Source organism: Sitophilus oryzae, unplaced genomic scaffold, assembly GCF_002938485.1.
Source record: "Sitophilus oryzae breed Bouriz unplaced genomic scaffold, Soryzae_2.0 scaffold_1389_pilon_pilon, whole genome shotgun sequence".
In the NCBI taxonomy this organism is placed as follows: Eukaryota; Metazoa; Arthropoda; class Insecta; order Coleoptera; family Curculionidae; genus Sitophilus; species Sitophilus oryzae.
In genome coordinates this window covers 418002-441319 of record NW_022146047.1, presented here as the reverse complement: position 1 = coordinate 441319, position 23318 = coordinate 418002, and the positions used below count along the sequence as shown (strand labels likewise).

Here is a 23318-nt window from a genome sequence, read left to right as displayed (position 1 = left end):
CCACTGTAACACACTTTAACTGTGATCACATAAACAATCAAAGTGCAACAGTCTGCTTAAGTAATATAAGTTTCACATTCTTTTTTAAAACATGTTATATTAATACTATTTCATTACATCTTCAGGTAATGCGTTGCACTTCTTTAACCCTTTATAATAACTTGGAAACCAAACCCAACATAACAACCCTTTGGCAATCGGTTTATATTGCCTAATACAAAGGAAAGGCTAGTATTCCTTGTGTTGATTTCTCTAAATTCTGATTATATTATTACGTTATGCTGTTCTTTACCCTTTTTAAGAATTATTAATAATATATCGTCGGCTTTATGACGAAAAGGCGTATCTCGATTTTTGCTACTCTTCAGAAGAGCAATTTAAAGAAAATCACTTACTTTATTTGGCCAATAAATGTAAAGTCTTTAATTTTTTAATAGTGTTTTTGTATTAACACTTAAACGGAGACATTGAGGAAACGCTCTGAAGATAAATTGAGCGTAAATTCTAATAAATAATTTATTTTTAGTTGTTTAATAGAGATAGGCCTTTTTGTTATAATAATAATAAATTTATTTCCGAACGAATAGTATACATACGCCCATGTAAAATAAATTTAAAAATGACGGTAAAGTGTTCTTAATAAGAAAAAAAAAATACAATATTCACATTATGGAATACTTACAAGAAAATACAATACATACATACAAGAAAAAATCTGAAAATCGCCAAAAAAATCGGAAACAAATATTTTTAAATACTTTTATTCGCGTTGGATTAGATCAACTGAAAACAAAGACAATTTTAATTCCAGAAGCAAAGACAATAATCATTTAAAATACTCTTATCTATCATCTAGCTACGTAGCTTATTTTAATAATTTTGTTTTTTTATACAAAAATGCATTTTTTAACTAATATATTTTTAGTAATTATTTAATTAATTGAGGGCATTAATACAGGGCATTTAAACTCATGGTCCATTTAATAAAAACCAAACTAAACAAAAACAAAACATATTTCTTCATTCGTTTTTTTTATACAAATAACTGTGGAGTACCTAACAGTTTTTGTTTTCCCTGTTCAATGATAACAAATTCGACTTCCATTCTACGTGTTTATGCTGGATGATGATAGGCACAATAAATAAAATTTTCCAAAAATTGGCAGGGATGACAATGCCAATGGCCTGACAATGATAATGAGATGAAAATTATTGTATTTTTCCGGCAAATTTTTGGTTCGCTAAAATGTTCTTAGAGAAATTATGATTTCGGGAAATTTTCCATTAGGGCAATTTTCGTTTCGTTGTCCCAAGCAACCGTCAGAAAATAATTAGGTAGAATGGTGTGATTTTCTCTCGCCATGCATTTTCATAACTTAAAACAAAATGACCTATCTCAAATTCTATCTTTCTTATAGTATAACAATTGGTATAACAATAATTGATATAACAAAGAACCCTATCTCAACATACGTCTCTTCGTCATAACGAAGAATTGTAGTATTTGAGATGGGGCAAATTTTTAAACGAATATAAAATGAAAAAGGTACAATATTAAGATGCGCAAATTCGCTATGTTAAAATATAACCCACTGGGCATCTCATGACGTTGATATCTCAAAATCGCCAAAAATCGGGATACGCCTTTTCGTCATAAAGCCGACGATATGTACATACAATATAATTAGAATACAGGGTGGCGCCTCTCATACGCCGCCGAAGCTCCAAAGAGAACGGTAGTTTATCGAAATAAAATTTTGACAGCATATGTAGGTTAACTGAAAGCATTTTTAAAAATATATAGAGTTAAACAGGGTGTCCCCAAAAAAAGTTACACATCAAAGTTTGTTTTTTCTAACGGAACACCCTATATATTAATTGATTTTCGGATTCTAGGAAAAAAATAATGAGTTTTATTACAGAAACATATACCTAAAATCTAAGGATTTTGACATATTTCACATTTTGTGAAAATGAATAGTAAATTTTAAATTTCGATAACAGCTACCTAAATTTTAGTTGACCTTGTATAGCCTGATATTTAATTACAGTAACCATTGTATGTTAAACCAAATTGAAATTTGACCCGAAAAGTTATACAGGGTGAGACATAATTAATATGGAACATTTGTCACTTTTAAAAGCAAATTACTCCTTTATTTTAAATGGAACACCCAGTATATTTTTCCGGTGTTCAATGGGGAATTTATATATCTCAAAATATTATTAAGGTTGCCTAACCTCAGACAAAGATTTTCCTAGATATTTTAATTTTTATGATGTTGCGTCAGTAGATCTTTATTATTTGAAAAAATCTAGGTGACTATGTGATATACCTTTTGTTAATTTAATAAAAATTAAAGATCAACGGTAATAAAGAAATACACGTTTAAAACATATTTTAATTATTACAGAATTAAAACTAGATAATATAAACCTATAATTATGTAACAAAAATTAGCTAGATGAAATAAATTACTTAAAATGCTTCTTTTCCTGTTAACTGTATAAAATGAATGTCTTTTTAAAAGGATCTTTTCGTTTTAAAAGGCATATGTGGAGTTCTACCTCGAAAAGTAGGTACAATCATTTCTCTCATATTGTCGACAAGAGTTAGCGAGTTTTGTAAACACCGTCTTTAACATATCCCCATAAAAAACCAGACTAGATAAAATCAGGATCATTTAAGAATTTTATTAATTGGTGAATGCACACAGTAACTGGGTTTTCTATTACGAAAAAAAACACACAACTTTGATATGTAACTTTTTTTGGGGACACCCTGTAGAACTCTCTATATTTTTGAAAAGTGCTCTGAATTAACCTACATATGCTCACAATATGTCATTTCAATACAAACTGTCGTTTTCCTTAAAGCCCCCGTCACAGTTAGCCTGGGCCAAGATGTCAAGAAAAAAAATATATAAACTTTGAGTACTTTATTTTTTAAATGCCGATACCACTGGCTTCAAAAAAATATAGAAATTAAACTCGCCGACGTACAATTGGGGTCTCTACATAAACTAAAAAAAAAACTTATTCAACCAAAGTAAAAAGCGCGCAAAAAGTTTTGTTAATAATAAATAACGACCATCATCACCAAAAGGTATGCTTACTTTTGCCCCCCTCCCTGTTTCTAAATCCAGGAGGTAGGGTCTCTGCACAAATTTAAATAAAAATAGACTTTAATCTAATGGAAAAAGCAAAATTTTTTTTTTCTAAGATTTTAGTGATAAAATTTTACTTTATGATCATAAGTATTATTAAACAAGTAAAACTACAAACTAACAATTAAGGAAGTACAATTAATAACTTTAAAACATACTGAATTTAGTCTAAAAAGGAAGAAAACAATTTGGTACTAGCTATAAGTAAATAAATAAATTTTAAGCATGGTTACTGTTGTAGGAAGCAACACTCCTAAGGAGATTTTTTTGACCAATTTGTCTGCCTGGTCAGGTGGAAATGCCATTTGTTTAAAAATCGTGAACTTATTGATGATTTCCATTTAAAACTGAGCATAGATAGTGGAGGTGGAGCTTTAAAAATTTGTCTGTCTTTATGTTGTTACGAAAATCATGAAATAAAACAAGAAAAACATAAAAGTACCGGAATAAACAAACTTATTATAATAGGATTGGCTCCCAAAATAATAGAAACCTACAAAAATATCAGAGCAATGTTTGAGATTTTGCAACTCCATACTATTTTTGGTGTCAGTTCTTACAAATTTGCCGCAGATCTAAAGTTGATAATGATTATATTGGGCCTTAAATCTTTATCATCATGCCATCCATGTGCCTGGTGTGATGTTAACTCAAAAAATTTAGTCACAGGGAGAACTAAGATCCATAAAAGATATTTCCAAATGGAGCACATTATGGAACGAGCAGACAGGTGGAAATTTAAAAGAAACAAAATAGTACAGTAAGTGTACTGCTAAGTTTACTATATTGACATTTTTAATAGTTACTTTTTGCAAATTTTAATTAAAATTTTTAGAGAATTGCGTCAACATTCCTTTAATAACTGGTGATGACAATCTTCCAATTATCAACTATATATATATTTAGATGGGAGTTGTACAAAAAATATACGATTCTCTAAAAAAGGACTTTCCGGAAATTGCTGAAAGCTGGCTAAGAAGTTCTGGGATACAATTAGACCATTACAGCAGATTTAATGGAAATAATGCCAGACACTTGTTTAAAAAAGTTGACGTCCTTAAAGCACTAGATCCTGGTACTTACTTTGTAACAAAACTTTATTTTATTATTGTTATTTGGACACTAAGCCCTTTGCTTATTTTTTTTAGACAACAAATACATAGAGATATTTTGTGCCTTCAATGATGTGGTAGCCAGCTGTTTAAAATAATAAGAGATACGAAAATCAGTTTTACTCCAAAAATTCACGCTGTTTTTCACCATATAGTGGATTTTGTTAGTATTTCACAGAAAGCATTGGGCTTTTACTCTGAGCAAGCCTCAGAGCAGGTGCATCATTCTTTTAAGTTGTTCTCAAAAAACTTTAATTCAAATCCGAGATCAAAAAACTATCTAAAAAATCTCCTTAGGAGTGTTGCTTCCTACAACAGTAACCATATTTAAAATTTATTTATTTACTTATAGCTAGTACCTAATTGTTTTCTTCCTTTTTTAGTCTAAATTCAGTGTGTGTTAAAGTTATTAATTATACTTCCTTAATTGTTAGTTTGTAGTTTTACATGTTTACTAATACTTATGATCATAAAGTAAAATTTTATCACTAAAATATTAGAAAAAAATATTTTTTTTTGCTTTTTCTATTAGATTAAAGTCTATTTTTATTTAAATATGTGCCAAGACCCAACCTCCTGGATTTAGAAACAGGGAGGGGGCAACAGTAAGCATACCTTTTGGTGATGATGGTCGTTATTTATTATTAACAAAACTTTTTGCGCGCTTTTTACTTTGGTTGAAAAAGTTTTTTTTTTTAATTTGTGTAGAGACCCCAATTGTACGTCGGCGATTTTAATTTTTATATTTTTTTGAAGCCAGTGGTATAGGCATTTAAAAAAATACAGTACTCAAAGTTTATATATTTTTTTTCTTGACATCTTGGCCCAGGCTAACTGTGCCGTGGCGCATGAGAGGAGCCACCCTGTATAAAAGTATTTAAAAAAATAGTTTTTAGTTATCTGCTGCTATTTAAAGTGTATCATTATGATTAATATATTTTAATTCTAATGAAAAACTGACCGGGGGTGTATCAGAAGTATTTAATACTTTAACGCGTAGGATGAAATTGATGTGACTTTAATGCACGCAATATGTAGTATTAATTAGAAAATAGCAATCTATTCTAATAAACATTAGTTCAATTTATTACTCTAGATAATTATTTCTAGCTTTGTTGTCATCAAACTATTAATAAACCATAAGCACATTAACATCCCTTCTATAAGTAAGGTACAAATAATTCCTGCCATTAAGCTTTCAGCCTCGCTTCGGTATTTTAACAACCTTGTCAAAGCACTACAGGGCTCAATTAAATCCTAGATTATCCTACTTTATATTGTAACTTAGATAAAAAAAAATATGGAAAAATAGGTATTAATTATTATACAGGGTTGTCCGAACTGTATTTTGGAGACTTCGATAGCATATTCTGCAGATAAAAATAAGTAAAAGAGTTCGTATAAATGTATGTCCTAAAATGCTTAATTTCGGAGATACAGGGTGTAGAAGTTTCATTTCCATTTCGATTTTTTCCAAAATATTTTGTGAAGTAACGTCAATATTTGGATGAAGATTGGGAGTTTTTTGACATGAGAAATTTGATTTTAAAGTCAATATGACTCCTGTTTATAGAGGGCGCCACCTATATGTGTTTTAATTGTTTTGAAGAGTAATAACTTTTCGTCCGTACCTGTATAAAAGTACCGAGTGAAAAAATATACATTTCCGTGACTTTTTACGTAAAAAATGTCTCTTGGTAAAATTCGCTACGAGTCACTATTGTCGAGATATTTAGAATGGAAATAGTCAATACATGTCATTATTGACAAAAAATAAACACTGAGTAGATAGTTATTTGACTGAAGTAATACATTCGGGAAATTTTTATTTTTTTAAATTAATCATAATTTTTTCTGAGAAGAAATGGTGATAAAACAGTTTTTGTTGAACTTTTGGCACAAAAACATTTCAAATTTATGATTTCAGTCTAATAACTATATAGTCAACATGTTTAATTATGTCAATGATGACAGGTATTGATAATTTCGATTCCAAATATCTCGAGAAACATTACTCGTAGCGATTTTTCCCAAGAGACCTTTTCTACGTAAAAAATGTCGCAGATGTATATTTTTTTACTCAGAAGTTTTATACAGGTACGGACTAAAAGTTATTACACTTCAAACCAGTTAAAAAATATGTAGGTGGTGCCCTCTACAAGTAGGTGGCATATTGACATCAAAATCAAATTTCTCATGTCGAAAAACTCCCAGACGCCAATTTTCATCCAAATATTGACGTTACTTCATAAATTATTTGGAAAAAATCGAAATAAAAATGAAACTTCTACACCCTGTATCTCCGAAACTAGGCATTTTAGTAAATATATTTATACGAACTTTTTCACTTATTTTTATCCACAGAATATCCTGCCGAAGTTTCCGGAATACATTTCGGGCCACCCTGTATAATAGCTTACGTTACTCTAGAGTATAGAGTAAATACAATAAGTCTGAAAGTAAACTCAGAGGTGCGATTCTGTAAGCACTTAATATTAAATTTCTTGCTAGTGACTCACTATTCTTATGATTATTTTAGTATGTACTATATAATTTATAACTTTCCTAATAAATAACTTTCCTCGATTTTTTACGTATTCTTCAATTATTCATTATTAATTTTAAGGTAACTTGACTCCGTCTTTTCCCTGTATTTATTTATCAAGAAGCATACACAATATGATCGAAAAAAAAAGGCGGAGGCGATGACTTTGAAATAGATATTGCTGTTATTTTATATTCATATGGGGAATGTCATAGATCGTCATTTTGAAGCCTCTTCAAGCAAACTGGATGACGTTTCTTTCGGTCATACAGTATTTTCTGTGCAAAATATTGATGATACTTTTCAATGTTTGGTACAGACAATACCAGATGAATTTTATAAAATATATCGATATTTTGTCCCTTTCGCTAGATTCTAAATTGTATTTACAAATCTATGACTTAATAGCTTTTTTCGTTTTCCTGTTATTACCCATTCTGAACCAGAATTGTGATGCGTATGCGCAGAAGGAAATATGAAGACATTATTTCATTTGCGCATGCGCTGCAGAGTTCTAGAACGATTAAGAATCGGTAATAACAGGAAAACGAAAAAAGCTTAAAATTCAGACCATAACCAATAATATCAATGTCAAACAAATAAACTAAATGATATTTTTTGCATCTACAGTATAATTGTGTTATAGACTAAATATTTTCGCGAAAAAAGCCTATTTTTTGCATCTACAGTATAATTGTGTAATAGACTAAATATTTTCGCGCTATTTTATATAGTGCTAGTAACTCACATTTAAGACACTAGCAAGAAATTACTTTGGATAACTTACAGAATCGCAACGCAGCGCAGGTTGTGAAATTATGTTTTTTATAAAGATGTGGTTGTGATATTAGACAAGAATAACCCAACAAATTTTCATTTAAACTCAAAATATAATAAGGAATTATTAAATTTAGATAAAAACATATTATAATCTCAGCAATATACATGGTCAAGTATGCATCTGAGAAATTACGTTCAAAACCACATTTTAATTGCTCAAAATGAAGCTAGATTTAAATAAGAATACTTAAATTAAGATTTAAAATCTAAAAAATCTAAAAAGCAAACCACAATATAGACCCTTCCGGCCAAAGGCAAGGTATTTCCCTCGTGAGACTAACTCGCCCATAAAGCACAAAGGCAGAAGATTCTACTTGAAAAACGACTACCCTTCACGTCCATTACGTATTTATATTAGCCCCTCTAGGAAAATTATTAGCTTGCTAGAGACGACCTCAAGTCCTTTCCGATATTTTACGACAGAAAAGAATTTGATTCCAGTTTCGTAATATTAGTTATTTTAATTCATTCATAAGAGCATATCGTCCTATTGCTGCCAAAAGTCACTAACTAACATTTTTCCGAACAACCAAATTCAATCACTAACTATGTTTTGAAGCGGAGAATCGATTGCAAAAGTCATTAACTACGATTTCTGGCTATTTATGTTTTATTTTAATACCGAATAGTTACTAACTATAACATCTTTATGCAATGCAGTTCATCTTTAGACGTATTTTTCTCGGAAGTGATAAAAAGTAAGTTAGTGACTTTTGGCAGCAATGGGACGATATTTTATTTTTAATGTCATCTGAAAATATATTTCATATCAATTAAACTTTTAGTTACGTAATCGAGGGCGCGATTTTTAAATTCATTGTTGCCAACCATGGACATATTCGGCGCCGTACTGACTAACTAGAATTTTTAATTTCGCGTTGGTGATTCAGGCTGTCAAAAAAAATGTCAAGTTACCATTATTTATTTATTTATTTCCTGACTTTGGCATTCGTTTTGACACATCAGTTTTGTATTACAAGTTTTTGGTTTAAATAAATAGTGTTGTGATACTTCAAGCTTGAAAGTGTTTACTAACAGACCTTGCAGTCGAACATTGTTCTTTTTAGAACCTCTTTTAATGCGAAGTGTACAGGGTGGGTCAAATTCGACGCTTTTAAATGGAAACACCCTTTTCTATAGGAGATAGACGAAAACTAATATCGGTGTCTGGAGCTCAATTTTCATCAAAAACATGATGGTGAAAACCGCACATCAATATCTGTTACCGTTTCGGAGTTATGGGTTGTTTTTCAAAAATATGCATTTTTAACAAATCGCTGTAACTTTTTTGCTATGGAAAATTTTGTATTTCTATGAAAACACTTCCAAAGCACCTTTTTACGTAGAATTTAACGGTTTAAGTATAATTTTTTTAAAATTAATAATTTAAGAGTTATCAACAGTAAACTTGATTTTTTATTTGGGACACCCTCTATATTTTTAATTAACTAAAAATAATTTAAAATTACCATTCCAAAAATATAGCACACTTGATATTTTGTTATAATCCCCTTCGAAATATAGAATATTTAAAAGTTCGCCACTTTTAATTAGTAGGCTTTGGACCCCTTATTGATGATATGCCCTTCATGGAACTCGAAAACATATTTTTCCAGCAAGACAACGCACCGCCTCAGAACGCTAAAGTTATCAGCAAATTTTTGCAGCCAATTTCAAGAATAATTGAATAGTTAACCAAGATCCCAGCTATTGGCCGTCGAGGCCGCCTGACTTAGTGCTCATGGATCTAATCCTATGGATATATTTGCGGAAGAATAAAGGTTCCTTATTCTTCCGTATAATCTAGACAAGAATTAGAAATACTTAGCAGTTATGAGAGGGTATCTTTCACCCCTACTGAGTTAATGAATTCCGCTAAAAATGTTCAAAAACGGCCCCGTCTGTCCATAACAGCAGACGATCGATATGTCGAACACCTGTAGCAAAATCTCATGTCTTGGTTTGCTATTTATTTTTATTCTTATTAGATATAGTTTAAATGTGTTGATGATGGTTAAATATATTTTAAATTGTTATAAAATTCTGCATCTCTCATAACAAATATTATTTTCGTTTTAATTGATTCTCACAGCTAGAATTTGTTTGCATTACAGCCGGTGCCGTTCAAAGCCTACTTATTTAAAGCGGGCGAATTTTTATATACTCTATATCTCGAAGAGGAATCGAACAAAATATCAAGTGTGTTATATTTTTGAAAAGGTAATTTTAAATTCTTTTCAATAAATTAAAAATATACAGAGTGTCCCATATAAGAAATCAAATATTCTGTTGATAATTCTTAAATTATTGATTTTAAAAAAATTATGCTTAAACCATTAAATTCTACGTAAAAAGGTGCTTTGGAAATGTTTTCATAAAAATACAAAATTTTCCATAGCAAAAAAATTACGGCGATTTGTTAAAAATGCATATTTTTGAAAAACACCCCGTAACTCCGAAACGGTAACAGATATCGATATGCGGTTTTCGCCATCATGTTTTTGACAAAAATTGAGCTCCAGACACCGATATTAGTTTTTGTCTATCTCCTATAGAAAAGGGTGTTTCCATTTAAAAGCGTCGAATTTGACCCACCCTGTACAAAATAGCTTAATATCCGTAAAAAAATCATCGCTACTTTATTAGAATATTTTCAACGAGAAAGCGGTAGTAATGACCCTTTTTGTCTCCTAAGTTAAGAAGGTGAGTTTTTTTTATGTAAATAATAAACTGTTTATATATTTATAATTAATTTATTTTTGTTTCATAAAATAGTTTGATTAAAAGAAAATATGTAAAAGTAGGCAACGCTGTGTCGGTCAAGCTTAATCACGTGCCTAAAAGTTTATGTGATATGAACTATATGTCTATAATGTATCTCTATAACCTTTTAAGGCGACATATCATAGTGAATACCACTGGGACTAAAAATGTAAATCTTAAAAACAAGCCGGTTATTGTAAAGTACACATAATAAGTAGTACCTACTAGCCTTGTATATGAATTTTTAAAGTAGCTCAACCTAACACGTTTATGGATGTAAAGCACCAGATGGCGGGGCGTATTTCACAGTCTTTTACTAGAGAAAAATATTTTTTGTTACTCTGAATTTTGAAGCGGCCAATAAAAACAGAGAAAATAAAAATCGATAATTTTCGGGCTGTGCCAATTGGTTACTAATCGACCAGATATATTTTGTCTATTAGATATGCTATAAAAGCTGGTAATTATACAATTCGACCATTGTAAATACCCGACAAATTCCGCAAGGCCGACGAGGTCGATGTTTTTCACTGATAAGAAAAAAAATGTTTGTTTAGATAATTTTCGAGATATTTTTTCTTTCCGAATGCACATTTTAAAGTATTTTATATTCTTTGTCCGCTTGATCTATTATACTGGTCGCACGTATCGAAGTTTTATTTCTTGTAGTTTTAAAATATTTTCTTGTTTCTTTGTAGTTGTAATGTAAAATTAGATTAATTTATTAAGTTTGATTATAATGTTTAGTGTAGACTACCAGAAGAAATTTAGTAGTGTTTTTATATTTTATTTTGAAGTTAAGTAGTAGGTGAAGGGGTAATTTGGTTAATTTTTCTTTATGTTTGATTAATTAATAAGTTTGATAATTTGTTTAGTGTAGAATACAAGAAGTAGTTTGTGTAGTGTTCTTGTAAGAGATTATATTCATTTATTTTGTAGTTGAGTAGAAGGTGAAGGTATTTGGGTATTTTTTTCTTTTTGTTTTTCTTCTAATAATTATTGTAGTAGTTCTTTTAAATATTGTGATAGATACATTATAATCTTCCTTCTACTTTTCTGGTAGTTGAATATACGAAAAAAATCTGATCAAATTTATTTTAAATGAAATTAATCTAGTCTTATTAATTAATCAAATTAAACTAGTCAAATAATATTAATTGCAATCAATTATTAAAAAATATTAATTATTTTGGAAAATAACTTTTGAAATGGAGTATTATTGATAAAATTTAGCCAATTTTTTTTACCCAGTAGCGTATTTCAATATGATCTTATCATTTATCACTGTATAATAACTTTGTTGTGGCAGAAAAATATACCAGTTAGTTTCAAAATATTATTTTTTTTTCAAACGTCACAAAAGTATTAATTTTTGCGACGTGATTGACAATATAAAAAAGTCATTTTAACGCCTAGGCATAAAAGTAAAGCACTTTACGCCTAAGCATAAAAGTATGAAAATATATTATTAAAATGACATAAGTCTCAAATTCAACGAGCCGTAACCATAGTTTCTCGATATATAATTACTCATGGTACAAAGAAAACTTGAAAACAAGGTATGGTCGATAGCGTCTCCAATTTCGTTCAGTTTGCGCATATCGCCTGTGACGTCATATGCCATACAACAAAATATCCGTATTGTTCAATTGCCACTAATAAAAAAAGACCTAAAATAGGGAAGAATTAAATAACCCCTAAAGTTATGTAAAATCATCGAGCTGGACATTTGAAAAGTTATGACACATTATACACATTTATTATGTGTCATCTGTTTGAAAATTTGAAATTGGCGCGTGGAGCTTGCCGACCAATATTGCCGTTTATCACCTGTGACGTGGTGACCAACCTGGCAATATCATACCTTGTTTTTTTGTATCATGATAATTACTTACAAGGTATGAGTTTTAAATATTTTATATTATTTGGAACGTTTGAAATTGTTTAAAACATTATTTGTGGCTTTTGAAAAAAATAGCATGTTCTATTCGGAGTAAAAATGACTTTTGTGCTTCGGCTGTATGTCAAACCTACAGTCTCGCCACGAAAAGTGTCATTTTTACTCCTAATAAAACAATATACTAGAAAGTTTTATGGTTTAACGGGCTTTGTGAGTTAAAACATAATGATATTTTCAGTTTTTATAATTCTTGATCGAAAATAAACGGCGTCAGCGATGGCTATGAAATGAAGATCGCTGTCATTTTATATGTAAATTTATGTGGGAAATGTCGTCGATCGTCATTTCCCTGCCAACTGGACGCCGTTTTTTTTTCATATAGTACAAAGTTAAAGCAAACTTGACTCTGACCATGTTTTACGCTAAGAAAGATTTATTTCGTGTAATAAAGATTTAAATGGTGTATTAAGTACATAATATTTATTTAAATGTCAAATAATATTATTGAAACAAGTGCCAAGTTTTATTTTTAATTAAGAAAAAAATTAATCAAGAATGTATAAACGTTTTGTTTTCAAAAAAAAAATTATCTTAAATTCGTAAAACCTCAATTTAGAATAAAATGATCGAAGAATGAAATAAAATTTTATAGCCCTCGGTCAAATCGAAATAAAGTAAATGTATGTAACTTTTTTTAAATATTAATAATTACCAGTAATTAGCATTAATGTACCAACATATTGAAAATTGTTATTTCTTTGTTAAATACGGTTTAGAATCCTTAAAATAACAGCAAAAATAATCGAAAATCAACAATGAAATAATAGTTTTGTTTAAATTTCTTAATCAGCTGAGCCCTATTATAGTTCGCAAAAATCCGAGCTATATTATTACATTACTCTGAGGGAAATACCGCAAATAATCGATATTTTTGACTCCGCCCCTAATCACATGCTTCATTCTTTTAAAGTTTTACGATTTGTTTACCAGAGGCAGCACAGTTTGTCGAGAGGTTGACCAACTTTAAGAATATATAAACAAGGCTACTAGCAATATATTGTAAAATAGACAAAATCGATTTTTCAAACTTTTCTCTATATGTTTCTTTTTTTTCTTTATATGTTATTTTTTCACCGTTTAATAATTTTTAATGAGATCTACCAGCCTTAAAAGTATATGTGCACGTATTTAAGACTTGCCCTGTATGGGGTTACATAATCAAGCATTCTTAGTAATATTAAATTCATATAAAATAAAAATCTTATACAAAATTGCACTTTCAGTTTTCTGGAATGTTTCCCCAAGCAGGTTTCCAAATTGTTGTTCTGTCAGGAAAAATACAATATTACTTATTAACCAGTAAGCGAGGATAAAAATAGGGTATTACCTCCGAATTCTTGACACCCGCATCGATTGACCTGAAATTTTAACAGTGAATAGAAATATCTCATATGAAGAAAAAATGAAGCTTTTGGAATAACGAATCGATTCATTTTTTGTTGATTACCGTAGGAGTAATAAGAGCCGAGTTATTATTCTGTAAAGGTGATTTTTTATTATTAAAGGAACTTTTAACCGTAAAATAATGACGAAAGAACAAATTTTTCAAAGAAAATGAATATGACGGTTTTTGGTCTGCTTGAAAAGACCTTTTAAAACGGTCATATCCATTTTCTTCGAAAAATGTGTTCTGTCGCCATTATTTTACGGTGAAAAATTGCAATTTAGTTTTTGTAAAATAAAAAATTACCTTTACAGAGTGATAACTCGGCTATTATTAAACCTATACGTAATCAACAAAAAACAAATCGTTTAGTTATTTCAAAAGTTCATTTTTGCTTTATATGAGTTTTGCGATAAAACGCAAGGTTTTCGAGTTGTATTATTAGTTATTATTTATAAAAATGGCAGTAAAATATGCAGTTTTTAGATGAAAAATCAACATCTTCAATCCCAAATAACTCCGAAAATATTAATTTTCTAAAAAAATGTTATAGAACAATTTTTGCTTAAAATTCATCCCTTTATTGATTTTTGAATTAAAATGGGTGATTTATTTTTCACCCCCGAGAAGGAGTGGCACTCACCCCCCAGGGTGAAAACACACATCGCTACAATGTAACTTTTGTTTCTTACATATATCTCTATTCACTGTTAAAATTTCACGTCAGTCAGTGCATGTGTTCAGAATTCGGACCCTAAAACCCTCGCTTACTGGCCTATATTTTTCAATTAATTAACTACAATATTTATTATTTATTTAAATAGGTTAAGAGCAATTATGGAAGCAAGAGAATATGTTTTATAACTATGTTAATAGAATTTCACCACAATGTCTTATTGTCGAAACAAGATAGTTTATACAAATTTAGTACAGAAAGTTAGTTTAATTAATTATCCACAGACGTAGTTGCAAAACTTAAACGGTATAATGCATAAATTTATTTAACACACGACCTAATTTTCTGTTGCAGTTTAACAGTTGTAGAATAACTATTTCAAAGTATAACTAATTATCCAGTCTTTTGAAGTTAAATAAAAGTGATTCAGCAAAGTTCGCCACTGGTTTTAACAACAAAGGATGTTCAGTTTAACGCAATCTTTCAAAATAAACTAGCCATTTCTATGCGTGCTTTTGATGCTTGTTTCGTTATTTTTTTAATTTATCTTTTACTTATAGTTATAACCATCACATATATGTAATGGTAGCAATAGTATCTTCAAAAATTGTAACCTACTTATAGTGCTTATTGGATTGATAAAAGTTTTCTGATATGGACAGGGTTTTCTACTAGGAATAACATTCGGCTGTATCTCGAAAAGTAGGTATATATATATATATATTGTTAAAGAGCACATGAGAAATTTCTGAAAATTATTTTCAAATTTGTAGAACTGCCGCTAGAGACCGCAACTGCAATGAGAGAGGCAAATGAGAAGCCAAATGAATTAAATTGAATTAGATTTTAATAACTCCAAAGTGAACAATCGGTATCCAAAAAAGTAGAATTCAGTGTAAAGATCATTCTTTAAACTATATTAAATATACACCGAACAAATGGGTACCTACCCTAGCATGCTATGAGCAGAAATCTAAAATAGGTGTAATAATCAATAATAGTGTGGTTTTAGCTCATAGTAAAGAGGAATAAAAGCTTAAAGAGTCAGCATATACCGACCCCATTTTTATACCTTTTTTCAAATCGAAGATATTAGCAAAAATTAAATAAATACAAAAAAATAAGCCCTTAATTATCTTATCCTTATAAAACTGTACAAGTAACATAAAAGAAAAACGGTAAATTTATTCTAATATCGATAATATACCAGAGAAACTATTTTCAGCAATTTCTCATGGGCTCTTCAGTCATAAATATTTTCTTCGCAGACTCTTCCAAAAATATGAAAAAGATTTCTGTAAAATTTCTTGTCAATTGTCAAGTAATAGCTGCTGAGGTAGAGTAATAAAATAAAATAACCATAACATCATTGAGTAGGCACAGATAAAGCAGGTTCACACCTGTCAACTTCACTGAAGTAGTGTCTGACTGATTCGGTGTCACTGAAAGACGGAAAACGGAGCTTATTTTAACACGTTTTTGCTAGTTAAATTCATTAACATTCTTTTGGTTTTGACATCTTTGGTTAATCTTGTAGACATAAAATGTCTACAAAAGTACAACCAATTGTTCTAGAAGTATATTTAAAATTAGCATATAAAATACGAAATATTCTCTCCCTAATGTATAAAAAACGATGAAAACATCGGAGATAGCGAGGCAGACGGTAAATATTACGCAGAAATGAATGGTGCTATTAAAACTATATTGGAAGGATAAGGTTTTAAAACCAATTCAGTCAATATTACAATTCATTCACGCCAGTTCGAGGCCGGATATCTCTAAAAGTCGATCGCTAAAGCGGCAGACAATTGACAATGATTGGCCGAGGACCGTGGTTCGGATTCTGCGTAAACAAAGTACGTCCCGTCAAGATTAAGAGCAAAAAGTTGCTGTTAACTTAAAATGCTTTACTTTTACATTCACAGAAAGTATGAATATGTTGATCATTTTCAATGAAAACGTATTTTCATTTTCGATAATGTGTACATGAATCATGTTGCTATATTCACATTGGAGTCCTAGTTTTGAATTTGTAAAAAAATACAAAAGGACATACTTGTATTTTTCTCATTTTTTAATTTCTTTTTTTTTTGTTTACTTCGATTTTTCCAAGCTTTGTTTCCCAAGACCTCATTTGATACGCTTACCAACGAAACGCATTACATTTATATTCAATAATAAAAAAAATCTTATATTTAGTATTTTTCGCACACTCGTAAAAGAATTATTGATTAATTTTTGTAAATAGATTCAATTTTCGACATACCTGTAGATTTTAATCAGGATAAGTTCCATTTTCTTTCAATAATACAAGATGACATATTCTGAAACAATATAAACAAATTAGTTGTATAGTTTATAAAATAAAAGCTTTGCCATACAGATTTAACACTCAAAATTTGATTTTGAATAATATCGGCATAACAATCAATGCAAATGTTTATTTTTGTTTTTAAGTGTAGTTTATTAAGTTTCACTCACCACCTTACTTTTATACCGTGTGATCAAAAAAAAAACGGCGTTAAAGACGGCTGGGGAATGACAATCGATGATAATTTTGGCAGAGTCAATCTCTAAACATCATTTACTCATAAAACTTGTCAAAAATTAACACTAATTATAAAAAGATTAACAAGGGTAGAATGTTTCCAGACATACAAATCTATTTCCAAAAAAAAATTTTCCATTTAAATATCATCAAATTCAACATAAAAATAAATTACACCCTTCTTAAGGCTAACTGGCAGTAAGCGCCATTAAAAAATAAAGAAGAGTACGGGCCAAGTAATGACGTCTAGAACTTGACCTCGCCAAAATGATTATGGATTGTCATTCCTCAGCCGTCTTTGACGCTGTTTTTTTTTTCGATCGTTTTATACTAAAAAATAAAAATAGGTATAATATACCAAAGTTAAAGAAAATAAAAATAAACACTTATTCTATAGTTAGTTAAACACGCGTCCAGTTTTTGTTTAAAATTATTTTGAAGTGTTTTAGTGTATTGTGGTAAATTAGTATTTTTATTTTTGCTGTTCTAACACCAAAAGGTCCAATTCCAAATTATTAGTATTATTAGTATTCTAGAGTTATTTTCAGTATTAACAGCTTATGATATTGCTCCAAGCCAAATGTATAGTTTTAATTTGACCAGCAAAAGATAATGGTTAAACGAGGTTTAGTTACTTTACAATTTATATTGTGTGAATTGGAGTTTTAGTTAATTCTAATATACAAACAAAACACGAATTAATTCTCCTATTTTACTCGGTTGTTCCTCAAGTTTTGTAGTAAACAGAACGCCTAATTTAGTTTCTCAAATTTCTATCCGTGCTAATATTTCAGAATCAAAATTATCTACATTTTGGGATAGTAACTATTTTGCTGATTAACAATTCTTAATATATTAAAATAACAATAATAGTAATTTAAAAATGACAATTTTTTTTTTCAATTTTTTCAATTATCATTTCTTTTTGAAGTTATTTTTCAATATGACAAGCCGGCTTTGGTGATTATTGTGAATTCTATACTACTATGAACTGCCCATCGTGTTCGACGTTTGGGACATGCTTGGCAGGAGGGTTAGAGGTCGCGAAGCTGTACCAGCTTCATTAAATTAACTTAGTTCTTAAAGAAAAACGGTAAAGCATAACGCAATATGATATATGCAGCCTCAATGACAATATGAACGGACGTATACAGGCAGTTATAGCAGCCAAGGGAAGCAATGCAAAGTATTAGGGTACTTTTTACAATTTCTTTTTCTGTTTGTATACTTCAGTATTACAGATGCTTTCTTTAATATCGTTAATTCTGTTATGATTATTGATGTTTATTAAAACCAGGACAGTATAGTTAGTCTTTAACGTTTTTTTTTTATTTAGTATAAAGTATCCAATGCAGCGTAATATGACATTACGACAATTGTCACCAAAACCATCTCGTCATATTAAAAAATCAATCAAAAATTATTGAAAAATTGCAAATTGATCGTGATCAGTTCATTTCGCTCTTAAAAATTAACCAAAGGTATTGACATGAATCAAAAAACTAAATGCTCAGGAGTCATAGTTCTGACAGCATCTGTGTATTATATTTAATATTTTTTAGAATACTCACATGCAGGATTAAATAATTATTTTGTATTTTTTGATACTTAATCCGATTTTTTATATTATTTGCCCTTTAAAAAAAGTATAGCCAAAAATTATAGATTATATTTTACAGCTTTCATATTTTTCAAAAATGTTGTCGTTAAAACTAAAATCTCCCTAGTTTTTAACTTGGTCTAAATAGAAACACTAGGACTGTTTGTAGTTGATTATGTTAATTAATGCTAGAGTTGCGTTCGAACGTAGAGGTGCGATGAGTAGGATATTTTATTGCTTTATGTCGAATTGAGGGCGAGGATATGAATGTGGGTTAGTTGTTTTTGTGTTTTCAGTTTCAGAAACTTTACAAAAAAGTTCATGGTTAATTAAGTGAGTACATCATTAATTAAAAGCGTGTGCAGTAAGATAATTCTGTATGCACTTTTTGTTATGCTATGTTACACAATAATTCATTTTATACCGGGTGTTTTTCAAAAGTGGCTCAACACCAAAACTTTTATTTTTTCAGATAAAAAAAACGAAATTTGATATCTAAGTATAATCTATCTATTGATTATACTTACGAATTTGATATCTATATAATCTAATAATATCTCTCTGAAAAAATAAATATGTATATAAACTTAACATCGCTAATCTCAAAATGTTCTATTTCAAGCAGTGGACCTATACAGACTTATGCAAAATAGTATCAGAAAAGACATATAGGCCTCCTACGGGTTAAAGCTAACGTTTTTTTAATAAAGAATCGTGGAATTATTATTAAGATTTTATAATAAGTAAAAATTCTATATGGGGGACAACTAATATACAGCTCAGAATCTTTACTAGCAGAAATCAAAAGAAAAATTAAGATGGCATGGAGCATATATCGAACAAACTCAATGATATTCAAATCTAGAACGCCCCTTTATCTAAAGAAGAAAATATTCTACCAATGTGTACTACCAGTCATGACCTATGCATAAGAACTCTAGGCACTGAAAACCAACATCATCAGGAAACTAGAGGTCGCAGAACGCTCGATGGAACGAAATATGCTAAGAATAATAAAGAAAAATCATAAAAAAATGAGTTGACACGACAAAAGATCCAGGTAATAGATGTCATCCACAGAATCAAATCTCTCAAGTCGCAAAGGGCAGGACACCTGGCAAGAACGACGGACAACAGGGGGAGCACAAAAATTGCAGCATGAAACCCACGAGAACTTCAGACCTAGGAGAAGACCAAACCTAAAATGGGTCTATGGAATTAGGAAATTAGCAGAGTTAACTTAGGTCCGCATGCATAGCCTACAATAGACAACAATGATCCTATTGTTAATATTGAATAACCTACGAAAGAGAAAAGTAGATCGATGTCTAATTGATATTATAGCATCGCCTATCAGAGAGAAAAATTATAATTGAGGCCGAGGGGTTACAAAAACCTGTGATGGTAAATAGCGGTGTACCACAGGGGTCAGTCTTGGGACCAATGCTCTGGAACGTACTTTATGATGATCTACTGAGGATAGAAATGCCAGATAAAACAACTCTAGTTGCTTTCGCAGACGACCTTACCATTGTTGCATGTGCAAGCGATGAAGCTGTACTGATGAACACAGTCAACTTGGCAATACAGCGAGTTGTAAATTGGATGGAGGATAATACTCACCGTAGCTTCGCATAAAACAGAAGCAGTATTATTGACGAAAAAAAGAAAAAGATCTCCGGTGCATTTTTATATACAAGGAGCTGTAATTCATCCAAGTAATTCTTTGAAATACATAGGAGTGTAAAATAATAATAATTAATGAATTAATGAATAAAACATAGGAGTGAAAAATTCAGTTTGGTGTCCAGCCGGACACCAAACTGAATTTTTCGGACCATATTAATAAAACGATCATCAAGGCTGAGAAAGCTGTCACCGCTTTAGCCTTACTCATGCCAAACGTGGGAGGATCTAGAGCATCCAAAAGGAGAGTGCTTGCTAGTGTGGTACACTCGCAGCTGTTGTATGCTGCACCGGTATGGCATAAAGTCATTAACAATCGAAAACTTACAGAAAGACTATGCAGAATACAACGTATCATGGCTATTAGAGTATGTAGCACATAAAAAACGGTATCTGGAGAGGCTATAGGGGTTATAATATCTGAAATAGCATCTATTGAACTGCTCATGCAGGAACGGTATGATAGATACCATGGGATGGATAAGAATCTAGCGAGGACAAAACTTCTTCAATAGTGGCAGGACAAATGGAATACCGGAACATATGGTAGATGGACATACAAGTTAATACCCGACATTCAATTATGGTTGAACAGATCTTACGGAGAAGTGAATTACTTCATGAGTCAAGCATTGTCTGGCCATGAGTGTTTTAAAAAATATTTGTATGATCGTTGTAGGGTTGAGAGTGCATCATGCACCTACTGCGGTCAGGTTGATGATGTCCAGCATACATTGTTTGCGTGCGATCGATGGCAGTGCTTTAGGGAACAATTCCGTATGGAAGCCGGTAAGGACTTCGACCTACCCACATTTATCATATACTTAGTTGAAGGGGAAGAAAAACGACGCTAAGAGACGCTAATATATCGGATAGTCCGAAATATCATAAACTGTAAAAAGAGCGAAGAGAGACAAAGAGCATGATAAGATATAATATAATAATAATATAATATAATAAAATATATAATCCGGCACTACCCAACATTGGGTGGCTTATGCAAGATTTTTTCCCTCCTCAACGCAAAAAAAAAACAACAATGATCGCAATTACAAAAATTATCTAAATATATGAAAGGGGCCACACCATAATTAGAAATGGTTGAATAAGCTGAAAATGATCAACATTATTTTCATGATGATCATTTGATGATGATGATAATAAAGTCTAAGACTTTTATACATATGACATCTATCTTATATAAATCTTTTTAGATGTCTTTTTGGCGTATTTTGAAGGATTGGACCAGTCTAGTGTTTTGTTAAGATTTTAGCATTGTTGAAAGCTCCCCTGTAAATTAAGCATAATAATTATTCGTAATGTGCCCGGTGGCGTAGAGGTACAGGCTCTCGTCTACCAATCTGAAGGTAGTGGGTTCGAATCCCACACCCGGCATTTCATCAGCCGACTATTTTTTATTAAAATAAAAATAGTTTGGGTACCTTGGTCGACTCAGCCTTAAATGAGTACTTGGGATTCACAATCCTGAGGTAATAATAGGCGGTTGAAGCGTTGTGCTAGCCACATTACCTTCCTTGTATACCGAACGGCTCTAGTATAGCAAGGTGTATCTTGCTAATCCCAAGGCGTCAAACGCTATATACGGGAGCTATTATTATTATAATTATTTGTACCTTTTCCCATGCATGTCCAATTATCTTAAACACACTGTATAACAACTCAAACACAGTATTAAAATATTGAAGTTTACAGATAAAATAAAAGAGGATTTTATATTTTGGCTTCATATTTGTACGAAGACCATCTCTGATAACTCATTGATGATATAAAAGCTTTTACAGTCAAATAGTTCAGACATTTTTAGAAAACTGCACCAACTTTTGACTTTTACACAACGGTAATCCATACAACTCCAATAAAACTTTTAAGTACTTACATAAATCCGAGTTTTGCTATTATTTCATTCAATTACAATCCACGCTACCCAAAAACAAACCAAGGAACAAACTTTACTTCTTCCAGTCTGTTCTATATCTCAACAATATTAAGAAGTTTCTGGTAACAACTTCAGTCTATATAAATAAGCCAAGTTACCTAAGCCATAAAATCAATCCATGTAAGCTCAAAAACCGAAAAAAAACAAAGCAATAAAATCAGAGAGGTATGGTTCTATACGAAATGAAATAAAATTCGTTTTTCTCAATTTCGCTTCCAAAATTTTAAAACAAACATGTTTATCTTGAACGCGTAGGAGCACATTAAAGAAATAGAGAATCAGGGAGCAGATAACCTAAAAATATATACGAGTTCCTCCCCTCAATATTTTATATCGGTTTATAAAGATTAATGAAACAAAACCGAGCTACAAACGTCACAAATATGTTAATATGTTATTTTTAGATTTTCTTTAAATTAGGTTACGATATTTGTAATGGGTAGTTTCTTATAAAAAATATTTTGTGCCTCAGACTCCTTTCGCCCACAATTTTTCCTAAAGCTTCATTTAGAACCTCGAAATTTAATAAATTAGTGGTTTCAATTAGCGTAGAAGTTTGTTCCTCTAATATCAACGTAAGCATTCACAGCGTCAAAATTAATGGTAATAACCTTCAATTAGTGGAAAAAGTTAACAAACTTTTTACTTTTCAACTAATTATACGTCAAAATTTGCGAGTTGAAATTGTAGTTAGAAATCAATAGTTTATTATTTTATAAGCTAAATATTATGCATTCTCTATGGATACTACTAGATAACTGACTACCGCAAGCTGTAGCTAGGATATTCTATTAATTTTAATTAAGTTTTTTAAGACATTGTGAATTATCGTAAACGAAAGAGTATAAAGTGTAATTGAAACCACTAATTTATTCCACTAATTGCGAGATTCTGAATGAAGCTTAAGACTATACATGACATTAATACTGTCATTTCATTTTACGGGTAAATTGTAGTATTTTCTGTCATTTTTGGATGTCGTCTATCGAAATATTTCCTGGCCCATTGGACAAACTCTATTTGACGTTCTTCATTTGTTAAGAAAAGGGATATGTTTTGAATAATAATAATACTGGA

The 23318-nt window shown here is 30.6% G+C and overlaps 1 protein-coding gene across 2 annotated transcripts in view; it reads right to left on the bottom strand.

The window, feature by feature from the left end:
• LOC115875498 (beta-alanine transporter) overlaps positions 1-23318 on the bottom strand; it is a 934216-nt gene that overhangs the window by 560211 nt on the left and 350687 nt on the right. For both annotated transcript variants that reach the window (XM_030890970.1, XM_030890971.1), the window contains one exon: positions 16717-16774. In XM_030890970.1, coding sequence (XP_030746830.1) covers positions 16717-16745 — 29 coding nt within the window. In that variant the 5' untranslated portion in view covers positions 16746-16774. The remainder of the gene's footprint in view (positions 1-16716; positions 16775-23318) is intronic.